Raw genomic sequence first — 14,144 nt, 5'->3', positions numbered from 1 at the left:
GAATTTTTTAACTACAGAGACTAGTGTTTTTGAAAAAGGAGAAAATTTAGTTATAAAAAATATTTTCTCAACATTTCCCTTAGCTCTAGTTGATTTTCTGTCAAAATTTAAATCACTAGTATCCCTTCTGTTAATAACTCTGACATTATTAATCACACTTTCTCTACATTCAGATAGAGCATTATATTTATACCCTCTATCTAATAATCTATGCAGGACTATATCTAATTCTGCATCTATATCCTCCTTAACACTGGTATGGTCCCTAATTCTTTTAAATTCCCCATAGGGTAGGGCCTTAAGTAGATGTTCAGGATGCATACTAGTGGCATGTAGGAACAAATTAACTGAAGTTGCCTTTCTAAATGGTTTGAACTCAATATTCATATCCTTTTCAAACAAAGTTAAGTCTAAAAAGTTAATCCCATTTCTATTAATTTCATAAGAAAATTGCAATTTATGTCCATTTAAATTAAGTGCTTCAAAAAAATCCAGAAAATCATGAAAATCTCCCTTGCAAATAAAGATTAAGTCATCTATGAAACGCTTATATAATATTACCTTGCTCTTAAAGAAATTAGTAGAATAGATGTATTTCTTTTCAAAGTGATCCATATAAATGATGGCATAGCTGGGTGCATAAGCTGCACCCATTGCTGTGCCCTTTATTTGCAGATAATATTTGTTGTCAAAACAAAAATAACTATGAGTTAGACAGAATTCCAAGAGAGTAATGATGAAATTGCTTTTGGGACCCTCACCCATAATATTAAGTACTGATTCTATGCCCCATTTGATGTCAATATTAGTATACAAAGATTTAATGTCCATAGTGACCCAATAGTAATCACAATCCCATTTCACATTTCTCAGATTATTGATTAAATCTTGTGTATTTCTTATATGAGCCGTTACCTTACTTAAATAGGGTTTAAGCTGTGAGTCTAAAAATAAATTAACATTTTCCAAGAATGAACCTATTCCTGAAATGATAGGTCTCCCTGGAGGCTTTTCCAAGTTTTTATGAATTTTGGGTAATGCATACATAGTGGGAGTAACTGGTTTAGGAATATACAACTTCTTGACATCACTATGCATAAGAAAACCCAAACGCTCACCCCTTTCCAGTAAGAATAATAGCTCATCATTGTAGGTCACTATTGGGTCACTATTCAATCTCATATATTCTTCAGGGCTCTCCAACAAATCATTCACCATACATAAATATTTAGGTCTGTCCATTATAACCCAATTGCCGCCCTTATCCGCAGGTTTAAAGATATACTCATTTTTCATTGATTTCAAAGCTTTTAAAGCTTGCCATTCATTTTTAGTTAAATTAAAACATTTCTGTTCTCTACAAAATTCACTGAAACAATTTTCAATTTCCCTCAAAAGGACTTTCTGAAATAATGAGATAGCTGGTACAGCAATATATGGCATAAACGTGTTTTCCCTTTTAAAATTTGGTAGTGTTAATCTGCCATAACCAGTGCAAAAAACATCATTATCATCATTAGATATTTCATTCTCGACATTCAAAATATCAGATTCTAACTCATAATTATAGATGGATAAATTACATAAATCATCATCAATTTCCAACTCTGAATCACTACATTCATTAGAAATATCATTAAGTGCAACAGTTTTCTCCATTTTGGAAAAATGAACTCGCAGTAACAATTTTCTAATAAAACATTTGATATCAAAATAGATGTCAGCCAGAGAAGGGAAGAAAGTTGGGACGAACTTGCACCCTTTGCGTAAAACATTTAACATGTCAGAACTCAAAGCTAATTCAGACAAGTTCACACAATGTAATAAGAGTTCATTCGCAGAAGCTGCTAACAAACCTTCATTTAAGTTTGTTTCTTCCCTTCCTTCCGTTCCTCCCGTTTCTTCCCCTGTTCTGTTCTTCTGTTTGAAAGTTAGAATTGTCACTGCCACAATCACCGGAACCTGTAAGAACCTCACGATTTAAGGTTCTGTTCCCCGCTGTTGTTGTCTCAGCAAAAGAAACGTTTTTAACAGAACTGCCCTCTGCTGAAGACGCTGATGATGCTGATGCTCCTCTACGCTTGGAACCACTGCTCCAAGTCCTGCCCCTTGACCTATTACGGGTCCTTTGCGTAGGTTCACGTTGCCAATTGAACAAGGTGCCGGTTTCGTAGTCTTTAACATCACGAACCAACTTACTTCTTTTACGTTGCACAATGTCAATCTCTAATTTGTTGATTTTGTCACTTAATTTGGACATTTGAATATCATCGTTCGTTTCCGTTACCAGGCTGTTTTGTAAAGTCAAAATGTCATTTTTAATCTTCTCGTGATTACGTTGGTTGCGCTTTATAAGTATCTTAAGCCAACCAATAGTACACGATAGTGACACTTGCTTCCATTCATTTAGGAGATTTTAGTATTTAGCAGCCCTACTTTCCTATTAGGCCTGATTCCAAAAGACTTGCTCTCAGTGTAAGTGACTTTCCCTGTATAAGTCTCTCCTGATTCCAAAAGACTTGTTCTCCACGTAAGTAACTTACTTTGATGTAAGGCCTATTTATAAACTAGCTTACACTGGGGATCAGATTCCAAAAGATCTGCTCCTGGACTAAGGCCTTACACTGAATTAAGTTACTATCTCTATAAACAGACCTACACAAGTCTTTTGGAATCTGGTCCATTGTGTATGATGGCATGACCTAATTCGTGTCTCTTTATATTGTCGTGATCCTGGATATGGCCTAGCCACCATGGTTCCTCCTAACTTCTGTATAATGAACAGGTGCAGGTCTGCCTAGGGGACTGAGCCCACATTCTGCCTTGCAGTAGAAAACTTCTTCCTTCTAAGAATATGGCCTCTTTGCTCACCATACTTTCCAAAAAACACTTTAATCATCGGAGAACACCAGGAGTCAATAGAAGTCATCAGGTTGGTATAGGCAGGCAAACAGTGTGAGGCTTACCTTATGCTTTTTTCAGATCCATCTTCACCTCCCTCTGAGCACACAGCTGTTGTATTGCACTCATTTTTGATCATTTATGTACTTGAGTCTCCAGTCTCACTCTTCCAGAGAGCATTTCGGTGGCTTCACATTTCTCCCTTCTAGCCACACTGATGTGCTTAGTTAGTTTCATAGTTCATGGGTTCATAGGTAAATACTAGGCTACCAGTCTGCAGACTTTTATAAACCTAGCCAATAACTAGAGGTCAGAATCAAACCCTTTACGTTGCATGTGTGAGGTAAAGACCTAACCATTAAGACAAACCCTCCCCTTAACCATGTCACCAGTTTTGCAGTCAGCTCCTCTGTCTCTGTTTCCAGGCAGCTTAACTTTATTCATTCTGTCATGCAAGGTAAATATATGGACATAACTGGTATTGTGGTATGATAATGTGTAGCAAGTTAGCTTGTTCTTATCTGTATTACTCTTTTCACAGGAACATGCTGTTAATTTGGAAAAATACATTGCAGAAGAATTTGTAAAACTGCACCAGTTTCTCCATGACAAGGAGCAAAAACTCATTCAACAGCTTAACAGCAAAGCATCAGAAATTCTGAGAGAGATAAAAGAAAATCTTGAATGCATTAAAACTGACATTACAGAAATTCACTCGGCAGCAGTGTATGATACTAACTTTCAAATCAAAACAGAAGTAGAGGTTCTGGAAGTTCTGGAAGAGAGAAATGATGACACAGACGATCTGACAACCACTGAGGAATCAGTGTCAGGTGACACATCAGAACATGGAAAACACAAACCTAATGGAGTTCTATCAGTAAGTCCACCTTTGATTTTTGCTATTGCATGTATTTCATTTTGGAAAGTGAAAACTTGTGTTTGCAGCTGACAGAAACATTTCAGATAATAACTTCCCAGCAGTCTAAATTATATGCAGTAATGTGCTTATTTTTTAATTACTTTTGTTTTTGTTTTCTTAATTTGTTCTGTTCATTTGCCAGAAACTGATCCATGGCTTTACATCAAGGCAAACCTTGTCAACTCCTAATATATTGAAATAAACATGCTTGTTCTAGAAAAACAACAAAATGAATTTCCTAACATGTCAAAACAAACTCCTGGAGTATAAAAATAATTAAATGTCTCAACCTGCACTAACTTTGAGATCTCTGGATGTGATGATTCCTTCCTTGCATACTTCATTGATCACATTCTTAAAATTAATGATACATAGGTTCATAGGTTGGTACTAGGCTATCAGCCCTAGGGCCTATACAAGCCTAGCCATAACAATTCCCTGGCTATTTCTTCCCACATTATGTACTTTCCTGGACCCCTGTCTAGCAGGGCGACTGTTGTGATCCCTGGGGTGAATTTCCTTTCTCACATCCAATTGTCAAGGTTCCTCTTGAAGAGGTCCAAAGAGGCACTCTGCTTGACATGTATGGGCAATCTATTCCAGAGTCTGGGGAGTCTCTGGGTCAGGAACCTATCCCTCCAGCATGTTTTGTTTATTGTGATGACAAGGTTTAGATCCCTGGAGCGTGTAGCTCTGAGGGATTGGGATTTCTTTAAGTGTAGCATGTCCAATAGCTCTGGGTTTGACATGGCCTTGTATGTTAAGCAGTGATCGCCTCTGAGTAGACGATATGCGACAGAGTATAGCTGGAGTTTTTTAAGGCGGTCAGCGTAGGGCATCTGCTTTAGGCCTGTGATTCTTTTAGTGAGGTATTTCTGAGGCCTTTCCAGTTGTTGCAGATGTCTTGAGAGGTACATACCAAATGGGGTGTTGTATTCTATAATGGGTCTAATGAGGGATGAGTACAGTGGGACAATGACCTCCTTTTTTCTGGATGAAAAGCCCTTCGTGATGAGGTGTGCCACATAGAAGGATTTCCTGACTGTTGTGGCGATGTGGTTATCGAAGGTGAGACCACTGTCCACCTGTGTCCCTAAGTCTCTTATCACACTTTCTGTGTTTAGTGTACTGCCACCTATATGGTAATTCATGGATACATGTTTTTCCCAAAGGGGATAACAATACATTTCTTGGCATTGAGCTTGAGCCCATGGCTCTGGCACCAAGCATCTGTTTCTGTAAGACCCTTTTGTAGAGTATCCACATCATTTGGGGATTCAATAATGGCTCCCAGTTTGCAGTCATCTGCAAACTTTGTTAGCCAGAGTCCCTTAGTGTTGACCTGTACTTCAGAGAAGTAGATGCCAAACAAGAGCTGCCCCAGGACTGAACCCTGAGGTACTCCACTTGTCACTTGTCTGGAGCTGGATTTGGAGTCGGCTACTTTTACAGTGTGGGTTCTATCAGTAAGCCATTTAGCAACCCATTGGGTGACATAGGGATTAATGCCCAACTTAGTAAGTTTATCTATGATTCCAGAGTGGGAGATGGTGTCAAAGGCCTTGGCAAGGTCAAGATAGGCTGTGTGGACCACCTTACCCTTGTCCATGGCTCTGGAGACTGATTCAAAGAAGTCAATTAGGTTCAAGACACAAGATCGCCTTCACAAACCCAAACTGGGTGGGGTCCAGTGTTTGAAGGTTGCCAATGTCTTTGTTTATACATTCCATGATAATACGCTCCATGGCCTTGCAGATAAGGCTTGTCACACTGATGGGACAGTAGTTTCCGGGATCCAAGGTGGATCCCCTTGTGGATTGGGATAACTGTAGCTCTGCGCCACTCAGTGGGCACGAACCTGAGGTGAGGCTATGATTAAACATGACACTTAGGTGAGGTGCCAGTTCATATTGTAGTTCATGTAGTACACAGCCCGGGATGTCGTCTGGTCCCATGGATGCTGTATTCTTGGCTTTAGAGAGTGCTTTGTAACTGTGTGACTGTTATTACTGGAATTTGGCAATCTTCCAGTATTGAGATGGGCCATTTAGGGGTGAGAGGGGTGAAGTTGGCACTGAATCGATCTGCCAGGATATTGGCAATATCCTTCAGATCAGTATATTTAATGCCATTCTGTTTTAGCTCAGAGCAGATCTGAGCATTGCCATTTAGATTCTTGACATAGTTATAGAATGCTTTGTGGTTGTCTTTGGAATCTTTGGCAATTTTATTTTCGTAACTAGCTTTGGAGGATTTTATGAGGCATCTCAGTTTCTTACTGAGGCTAGTAAGGAGTTTTTGCATCCTGGGATTTTCCTCTTTTCTGCAAAAGTTTCTTCCTTTTGTTGTAAAGTTTGTTTAAGGCAGGGGACCACCAGATTGGCTTCCTTTTTGGATGAGAGCATTTTGGTTCTATTTGGGATGGCACGATTCATGCATGAGTGGATGTGCTCGTACAGTGCCTTAGTGTAGGATCCAGCAGTTGAACTTTCAGTTCCCGTCTGCATGGGTGTCATGAAGTTTGTCACTTCTGACTTGAGTAGCATGAAGTTGGCTTTGGAGAAGTTTTTTATGGTGGTTTCTTTACTGGGGGGTGGGGGTGGGATGTGGATGTTAAGGGTGATTAGCTTATGGTCAGACCTGACTAACGAGGGGGTGACCATATGATGAGGTTTGAGTGGAGGACTATTTAATGTAAAGCCATCAGCCATCAAAATTGTTGATGCATAAATTAAGCTGTCTCTGATTTTTATATACACAATTTCTGACCAGTGGCTGAAAATAGTGTAGCATAGCTGTTCTAGACAAATACCTTTACCTATTGCAGGACTCTTTTTATCAAGGGTTTGCTGCGAGGTATCTTCAGATAATAAGAAATGCAAGGCAATTGGCTCTTGTGACCATATATACCTGTCGGTGCCCACCCTCAAATTGAACGTCCTTTGTCAAGAAGTGCCAGACCAGTCAAGCCAAGGCTGAATTTATGAATACCTGCCTAGACATCCAGTTCCTAGTTTAAGGGAGATAATGTATCATACTGCTTAATTTGCAGTGGAAGTCAATTCATGAGGTGGGATAGGTGTTTTGTATCAAACCTCTGTCTCTACATTGTTTTATTTACTTAGTGGAGATTTAGACCCCTTGTGGACTATTCTATTAGTGGACAGATCAAGGACCACTGAGTCCTTAATGGCTTGAAAGGCAAGGCATATGTCTCCCCTCAGAAGTCTATAAGATACTGAATAAAGAGACAGTGCTTAGAGTCTTGTCTAGTAGCTTAGGGTTATTAAACAGGTGATCTCCTTAGTTAGGAGCCTCTGTGGTCTTGTTAATTGTTAGAGATGTCTAGTAGGGTACATTCCAGAGAGGACATTGTATTTAGTAATTGGCATAATCAGTGCTGAATATAATGGAGCAGTGACCTCTTTTAATCTGGAAGGTGTCTCCTTATTGATTAGCTGTGCTAAGTGGAAGTGCTTCCTCACTTCTGTTGTTATGTGATAATTAAAGGAGAAGGAATTATTAACCAAAGTGCCAAGATCTCTAATTACATTCTCATTTTAAAGTGGGGCATTGATGTCATATGCTGGAAGGAGGGATAATGTCCCACTGAGAATGATATTACACTTGTTAGGATTTAATTTAAGCTCATTACTAGCACATCAATGTTCTTATCGCATGGCTTTGCGTATCAAACGGCCACTTAACAATGACTCACAATTTGCAGTCATCTACAAACCTGGTTAGCCAGAGGTCTTGGCTGATAGCCTGGAAATCAGAAAAGCAAATGCTAAGCAAAAGAAGTCCCAACACAGAATACCATTGGTTGACTTCATGCTGTTTGATGAAACATGTGCTACACGCACTGTATGTGTTCTGTCCTTCAGCCAGTTGCTGTTCATCTTACTACATTAAGCATACTTTCTGTGTTAGTATAGTGCCAAAGGCCTTGGCCAGGTTGAGGTGTGCTGTGTGTACAGCATGGCTGCTGTCAATAGCTTGTGTTACTCTTTCAAAGACGTTAACCAGATTCATTAGAAAGGATCTACCCTTGTCAAGGTTAAAGTACTACCGCTCTAGCTTGATGAAATTTTTAATGCTGTAGTTTTTCAGGTTAGTTACAATATGCTCCATAGCTTTACATTATGAGTTTCATCAGGCTAATGGGCCTGTAATTCCAGGGATCAGTGATATGGCAACTGTTGTGAAGTGACATCACTACTGTGCACCAAATGGCAGTAGCTAAACTCAGGTTAAATAGTTTCAGTTCCTCCACAAGTACTTGCATGGTACTGTTTTATTAAACAGCCATGTGCAGTGTCATATACCATGCAGGAGGTATGTTTATCCTTTGAGAGTACCTTTAGTACATGAACCTTGGTGGTGATGATGGAGCTGGCACTGAGGGATTCAGAGTTAAGTAGGGTTTGTCTCAGTATTTCCAGAGTGAAGCTGAGACTAAATTTGTTAGTTAGTACATTGGCAATGTCTAATGGGTAAGAGTTAGTAGTGCTATCTTGAATAAGTTCTGAGCAATGTTGGGCATTATTTCTTTCTTTCATAACACTTAGCTGAAGAAAGCTTATTTGTTGTCCTTAATTTCATATGCTAACTCCAGTTCATGGACTGACTTAATAGTCCTAATACATATATATTTTTTAAGTTTTAGTCAGTTTTTTAATGTTAGCCTTGATTTGAGGGTCCTTAGATCTGATGTATATTTTAAGGAGTGTTTTTCTTTTATTGCAAAGTTTACACTATTAGACCACCGAGGTGGTTTCATTTTAAACTTTGCATTATATTTAGATCTGACACAAACTGTTAGTTGTATACATTTATCCAAGTGGGCATTAAACTCTTTGTGTAGCTTCTTGCTGAGAAATCTGACATTAAGCTAGAATAATTGAATCTTTAAACTTGACAATATCAACATCTCAGAATTCAGTGATTAAAAACTTACAAATTTTACCAAATTCTAAGATAAAGTTTCGATGTTTTAATTATTAAGGTGACTAGTTTATGAACAGGCTTAACCAGGGAAGGAGTACCAGGGGATAAGTGCATGAAAAAAGCAGCATTTGTAAGAAGTTAAGAATATTAGGCCCTGTAGTGGGTTTTACAAATTGTTCCAGGGAGCTTTTGTTTATGAAACAAACAATTTGTATGAATGTATCCTACATTTGATTTGATTCGATTCATGGGTAGTTAAAGTCTCCCAAAATAAAGTTTTTGTTTATAGGTAGTTCATTGATTACATTTAAGAACCACCTTACATAATTATCAGGAGACATAGAGGGAGTCCTGAAACAAGCTATAACGTAATAGCTGTGTTTATGGGTCCCTGGAAATCTATCTAGAGGTGATGTGGTCCCTAACAAATATGGAGATGGCCATCACAGTTGCCACTGAGTCTGAAGACATAGTAGATTCAAAACCTAGCTATGCACAGAGTGCTTTCTTAACATTTAAAACAAGTTTCAGTAATTACTCAAACATGGAGGTGCTTCAAATGCAGGAGGGCCTCAATGTTGGGCAACTTGTTGTTGAGACGTCTGGCACTGAGCAGAGCCACCTTAATGTTAACCTGTTTTGGATTTGATATGTTAGTTATGTTGGCATGTCCATCAGCTGGACTCTGCCTAAAAAGGCACTATGGCTGCAGCAAAGTTTTAGCCTGTATGTTGAAGGCTTAGAACAAGACCTGCAGGCTGTCCATGGCAGAACATGTAGGACTGTCTAGCATCTCATCTCATGTTGACACACATTTTATCTGGTACCAGATATTTAGCCAATTGATGCTACTTATCTTATCTTTGTACATAGTCATCATTCTTGGGAAGGAATGAAGGATTCCTCTTGGGTCATAATCTTCCCTGCATTTATGACTTGCATGGAGTGTTTGACATGCTTCTCTGATATCCCTCAGAGTTTTGCATGCCAAATCATTCACTCCCACCTAGTCATATTTTCCAGGTGAAAGTACCTTAAAATCTCTTGAGGTGTCCGAGATCTTCGCATCTGAAAGACAATTCTCCATCACCCTGTCTTTGTCCAGAAAACACAGATTATGTCATCAATTACTAAAACATTTTTTTATAGAGTAGTCTGGTGTTCTGGATCTGAAATTATTTAATTCCTGGTGACTCTTTGTTGGAAGTATGCCAGAAGATGATGTTATGTTACATTTTTACTGAGACCATCTTCATGGATCTGGAGGCTTTGGCAATAACTTTACAGCCACAGTGTAAGACATTATACAGTGGATTAGTGTAGATTGTTCTGGAATGTGTGATACCCACTGTCTGTGTCCTTTTGTGGGACTGAGGCCTCCTTGTAAATTAAATGCTTACATCTGTCAAAAACATAATGTCTTAGTATGTACTAAGTAAAGTTAAATGCTTACATTTCTCAAAAACATAATGTCTTATTACATACTAATGTGTGATACCCACTGTCTCTGTCCCTTTGTGGGAGTGAGGCCTCCTTGTTAGTTAAATGCTTGCATCTCTCAAAAACATAATGGCTTATTATATACTAATTAAAGTTAAATGCTTACATCTCTCAAAAACATAATGTCTTATTATATACTAATTAAGGTTCATTATCTGTGAGCAGCAAGCAGGTACCATACCACTTAAGGATACCCAGTGCTGTGAGATTCACAACAGAAAAAAGACCAGCTGTCTGGCCTTCTGTATTAGTCCAGAGGTTTGCAGAATTTGTTTGAAATACACAGACTATTATGTTCAGTTAAATGAGATGGTTACTGGACTTACTGTGGAGGAAACTTGTGCTGAGTAAACTGAGAAGTAGATAACCGTATCCTAGAAATACCAAATTTACCACTTCCTTCAGAAGGAAATCAGTTTTAGTATGTAACTTTTAATGAAGGTTTGCCATCAAAGTATTAAGTAACTGTAAAAGAGAATGTATGTAAAAAAAAATTCCATCTAAAGAATTTTGCCCACTGAACAATTGATAACAGTTGCAGTGAGTATCACCATTGTACCAAAAAACAAGTGTTACCAACCTAAAAGTGCAAACTATTACTACACATCTGTTTTAAATGAAATGCTATGAGTATCAATAATGAAATCCCCTCTCCTGCTATTTCCAGTCATAACAAAAAAGTAGACCAACACTTGTTGGCCTGCATATACTGTTGCTTTAGAGAACCAGTAACTATGATGTACCATTTCTTTGTTGGAGTTCCCTTCCAGAGAATATCTTAGTCTGAAAAAGTGATGCCCGTGTAATCCAGTCTAGTAGTATTGGGGAAAACATGTTGAGGGAGGTGTGCTTAACCCAGCAGCAAAAATGTCATGTCATCCAGAGGTGGAAGTCGAGCTCTAGGTGAATCCATATTGTCTTCCTTCCTTTTTAACCCAAACATATTTGTGTAACAGGGCAGGACAGTATCCTGTTTGCATGTGGGTTATTTGGTTATGAACAGTGCTAGCAAAGATCTAATGAGTCTATTATTTTAACCTACAAAAGGGCTTTTGACATTTATTAAATGATAGAAATGAGTGATTGCTGTCACAGGAGCATGTAATTGTTTTCACAGAGCTGTCAGAGCATCATAAAATGTATATCTTAGGTCTGGTAGTCGGTGTAGATTTGCAAGTATTCCTGTTTTGAATGAAAGGGGCTGGTGAAAGAAAACAGTTTTACACTTTTGACACTTGGTTGGAGTAGACCATGTGTATATTTGTGTAACCAGTGCCTTTTGGTGGTCTCATGTGAGTAGAGGAATTTGATGAAGTGCATGTTTGAAAAAGATGGAGTTTAGCTGTAAGAACTGCTTTAATAGTACAGCAAAGTGGGGTTCAGAATTATTTTCAAACAATGACAAGTTTTAAACTTACAAGACCCTACTTAATGCAGATCTGTGCAGAAACATTTCCTGAGATTGCCAATTAGAATAAAAGGCTAGGCTGTTGACTGGGCATCTTCAGAGTTCCATGATCTCCCTAACTTGCCTTATTCTTTCTTGGTTTATACCTACCTCAAGTCTTGATCAGTATCTTATTGTCATTTCTGACCGATTTCATACCATGAGGAGATGCAGTTTTTTTTTTCTTGAATATTCCTGTGTGAAAGATGTCTACATCTGCTTACAGATTAGTTTGTGATTCCTCCTTGATAAGAACGCCACCTGTTTAAGGAAGGAAATTCAGGATAATTACGACTGCTTTGTCAGCAGCACATCATTTCCTCTTGTTCACTGTGGGGGTTGTACATTCTATGTATAACCTACTACAGCATTCTGGCTGTTGAGACAATCCTGTAAATGGATGCTGGTACAAAAAAGGTGCATCATCTTAAGAGGGCTAACTTAATTAAAATGGTGGGGGTAGTACTTTCTGTGGGCTAACTTAATTAAAAATGGCAAGAACAGAGCAAAAATATGGACATTTTGTTAAAATCTGGACAGTTGAGAGGTATGCCTGTAGGTCTTCAAGCCAACTAATTCATGACATGATAGTCTGTTTGGTTTTTACTTGAGGAGCTAGCTTTATGCTAGTACACATGAATAAACAAATATGGTCCTGTTTGTAACTGGAAAGAAAAGGAGGTCACATTCATTCATAAAAATCTACTGGCATGCTTTTTCCTGCTTCTGGTTTTGTTGCTTACATTTGCAGAGCATTTGTGCAGGTGCTGTAATGGTAATTGTACAGTAAAGGAACATGAACATTTCAAAATGTGCATGCTGATTGGACAAACTAATCAGCAAGCTCATTGTAAATTGAACGTTCCCCACAGGAGGTAGTTCAGTAAGTTCACTTTCTCCGTGACACGACTGATCAATTTAAGAAGGAAAAAAAAAAAAAAATTCTACCCTCATCCACAACCCCTGATTCCCATTTTTGCATATGGGGTCAGGGTGTTACTTCAACGGTGACAATTATCTAGAGACCAGGTTTACAGTGCTGCATGACTAGCCGTGCTACTGTAGTTCATCCACACCACATACACGCTCACATCTATGGCCAATTTAGTGTGTCCAGTCCACCTACTGCATGCCTTTGCATGTCCTCCCTGTGTTCTTGTGGGTTTCCTCCTGGTGCTTGGGTTTATTCTTACATTCCAGACTTCACACACGAGGCATCCCAGCCAAGAGTCAAACTGGGGAACCATTTGCTGTGAGGAGATAGCGCTATCTACTGTGCCACTGTCCCCTCAGCAGTACACTCCACAGTATATAACCATTCAGTGCATTAAAAAAAAAAAATTACCAGATAACAAGATTAGTTAGAGTCCAACAAGAATTCCAAAATGATATGGAAGACCTCCAGTTCTTCACAAGAACAACATGTAATATATGATAAGAAAGCAGTTAAGCACCTTCATCCTTTGTAATTGAACCATGGACTTTCTCAAAACTGCTGTTTAATGAGTTTTCACACATTTAGACTTGTCTACAACCACATGACAATTCACCCCACAATAGTAATGTTTGTAGTGTCTGACATAATTTTAAAAATAAAACTTACTTCAAATAAACCAAATGTACCATAAAAGTTGACATTGTATAAACACTGTAAATATTTATGATGGATTCCTACATAAGGCACTACAGATGTGTGAAAATTCATTAAATGACAGGTTTGAGAAACTCCAAGGTTCACTTTACAAAGGACAAAAATGATTAACTTCTTTTCTATTGTGTATTAAGTGTTGAGCTTATGAAATATTGGAGGTCTTCTGTTTCACATGAAAAAAAAAAAAAAGCTGACAATTTCAGTGCCAGGAGGTCCCCTACAAGTAGCTGCATGGTATATCCTGCAAACATGATATTAAAAAAAAGCCTCTTGCACCACACAAATATCATAAGGAGGGCACATTTACAGAGCATATGCAGTTCATATATTGGCTATCCCAAACTATCAGAAGCAGATGGAAGAGCATATAATTCTTTTTATGCAATAATTTTATAAATAATAAATAATTGTTCTTAAATAATTTCACTGTATAATAGCAAGAGTTGACAGGGTGTGAGTAACACAGGGTTTTATCCATGGCTGGCTTTGTTTAATCATTCAGGCTTCACAATCTTGATCCGATTGTGCAATCTGTGGGTAAATTCTGTATTACCCATACCATGTTGGATTACTGTTAAATGAACAATATCCAAACTACAGAATAGTAGTTCTCCTTACTTTTGTTGCATCATTTTTTTTTGTTTTGTTTTTTTCTTTGTTTATCCTTTGATGACCCTTTATTCCCATGTTTATCCTTTGATGACCCCTTTATTCCCACAGTACTAATAAAAAATGTATGACTCACTAATAATGTAGCGGTAGGTAAGTCACAA

General features: G+C 38.3%; 1 protein-coding gene across 1 annotated transcript in view; it reads left to right on the top strand.

Moving 5' to 3' along the window:
* The window catches only part of LOC122814452 (E3 ubiquitin-protein ligase TRIM39-like), a 125,903-nt gene that overhangs the window by 66,963 nt on the left and 44,796 nt on the right, over positions 1-14,144 (top strand). The window contains exon 3 of the mRNA XM_044087031.1: positions 3,443-3,781. Within this exon, the coding sequence (XP_043942966.1) occupies positions 3,443-3,781 (339 nt within the window). The remainder of the gene's footprint in view (positions 1-3,442; positions 3,782-14,144) is intronic.

Source organism: Protopterus annectens, chromosome 10.part0 (assembly GCF_019279795.1).
Source record: "Protopterus annectens isolate FY-2018-M chromosome 10.part0, PAN1.0, whole genome shotgun sequence".
Taxonomy (NCBI): Eukaryota; Metazoa; Chordata; order Ceratodontiformes; family Protopteridae; genus Protopterus; species Protopterus annectens.
This window is presented reverse-complemented; position numbering and strand designations above follow the sequence as displayed.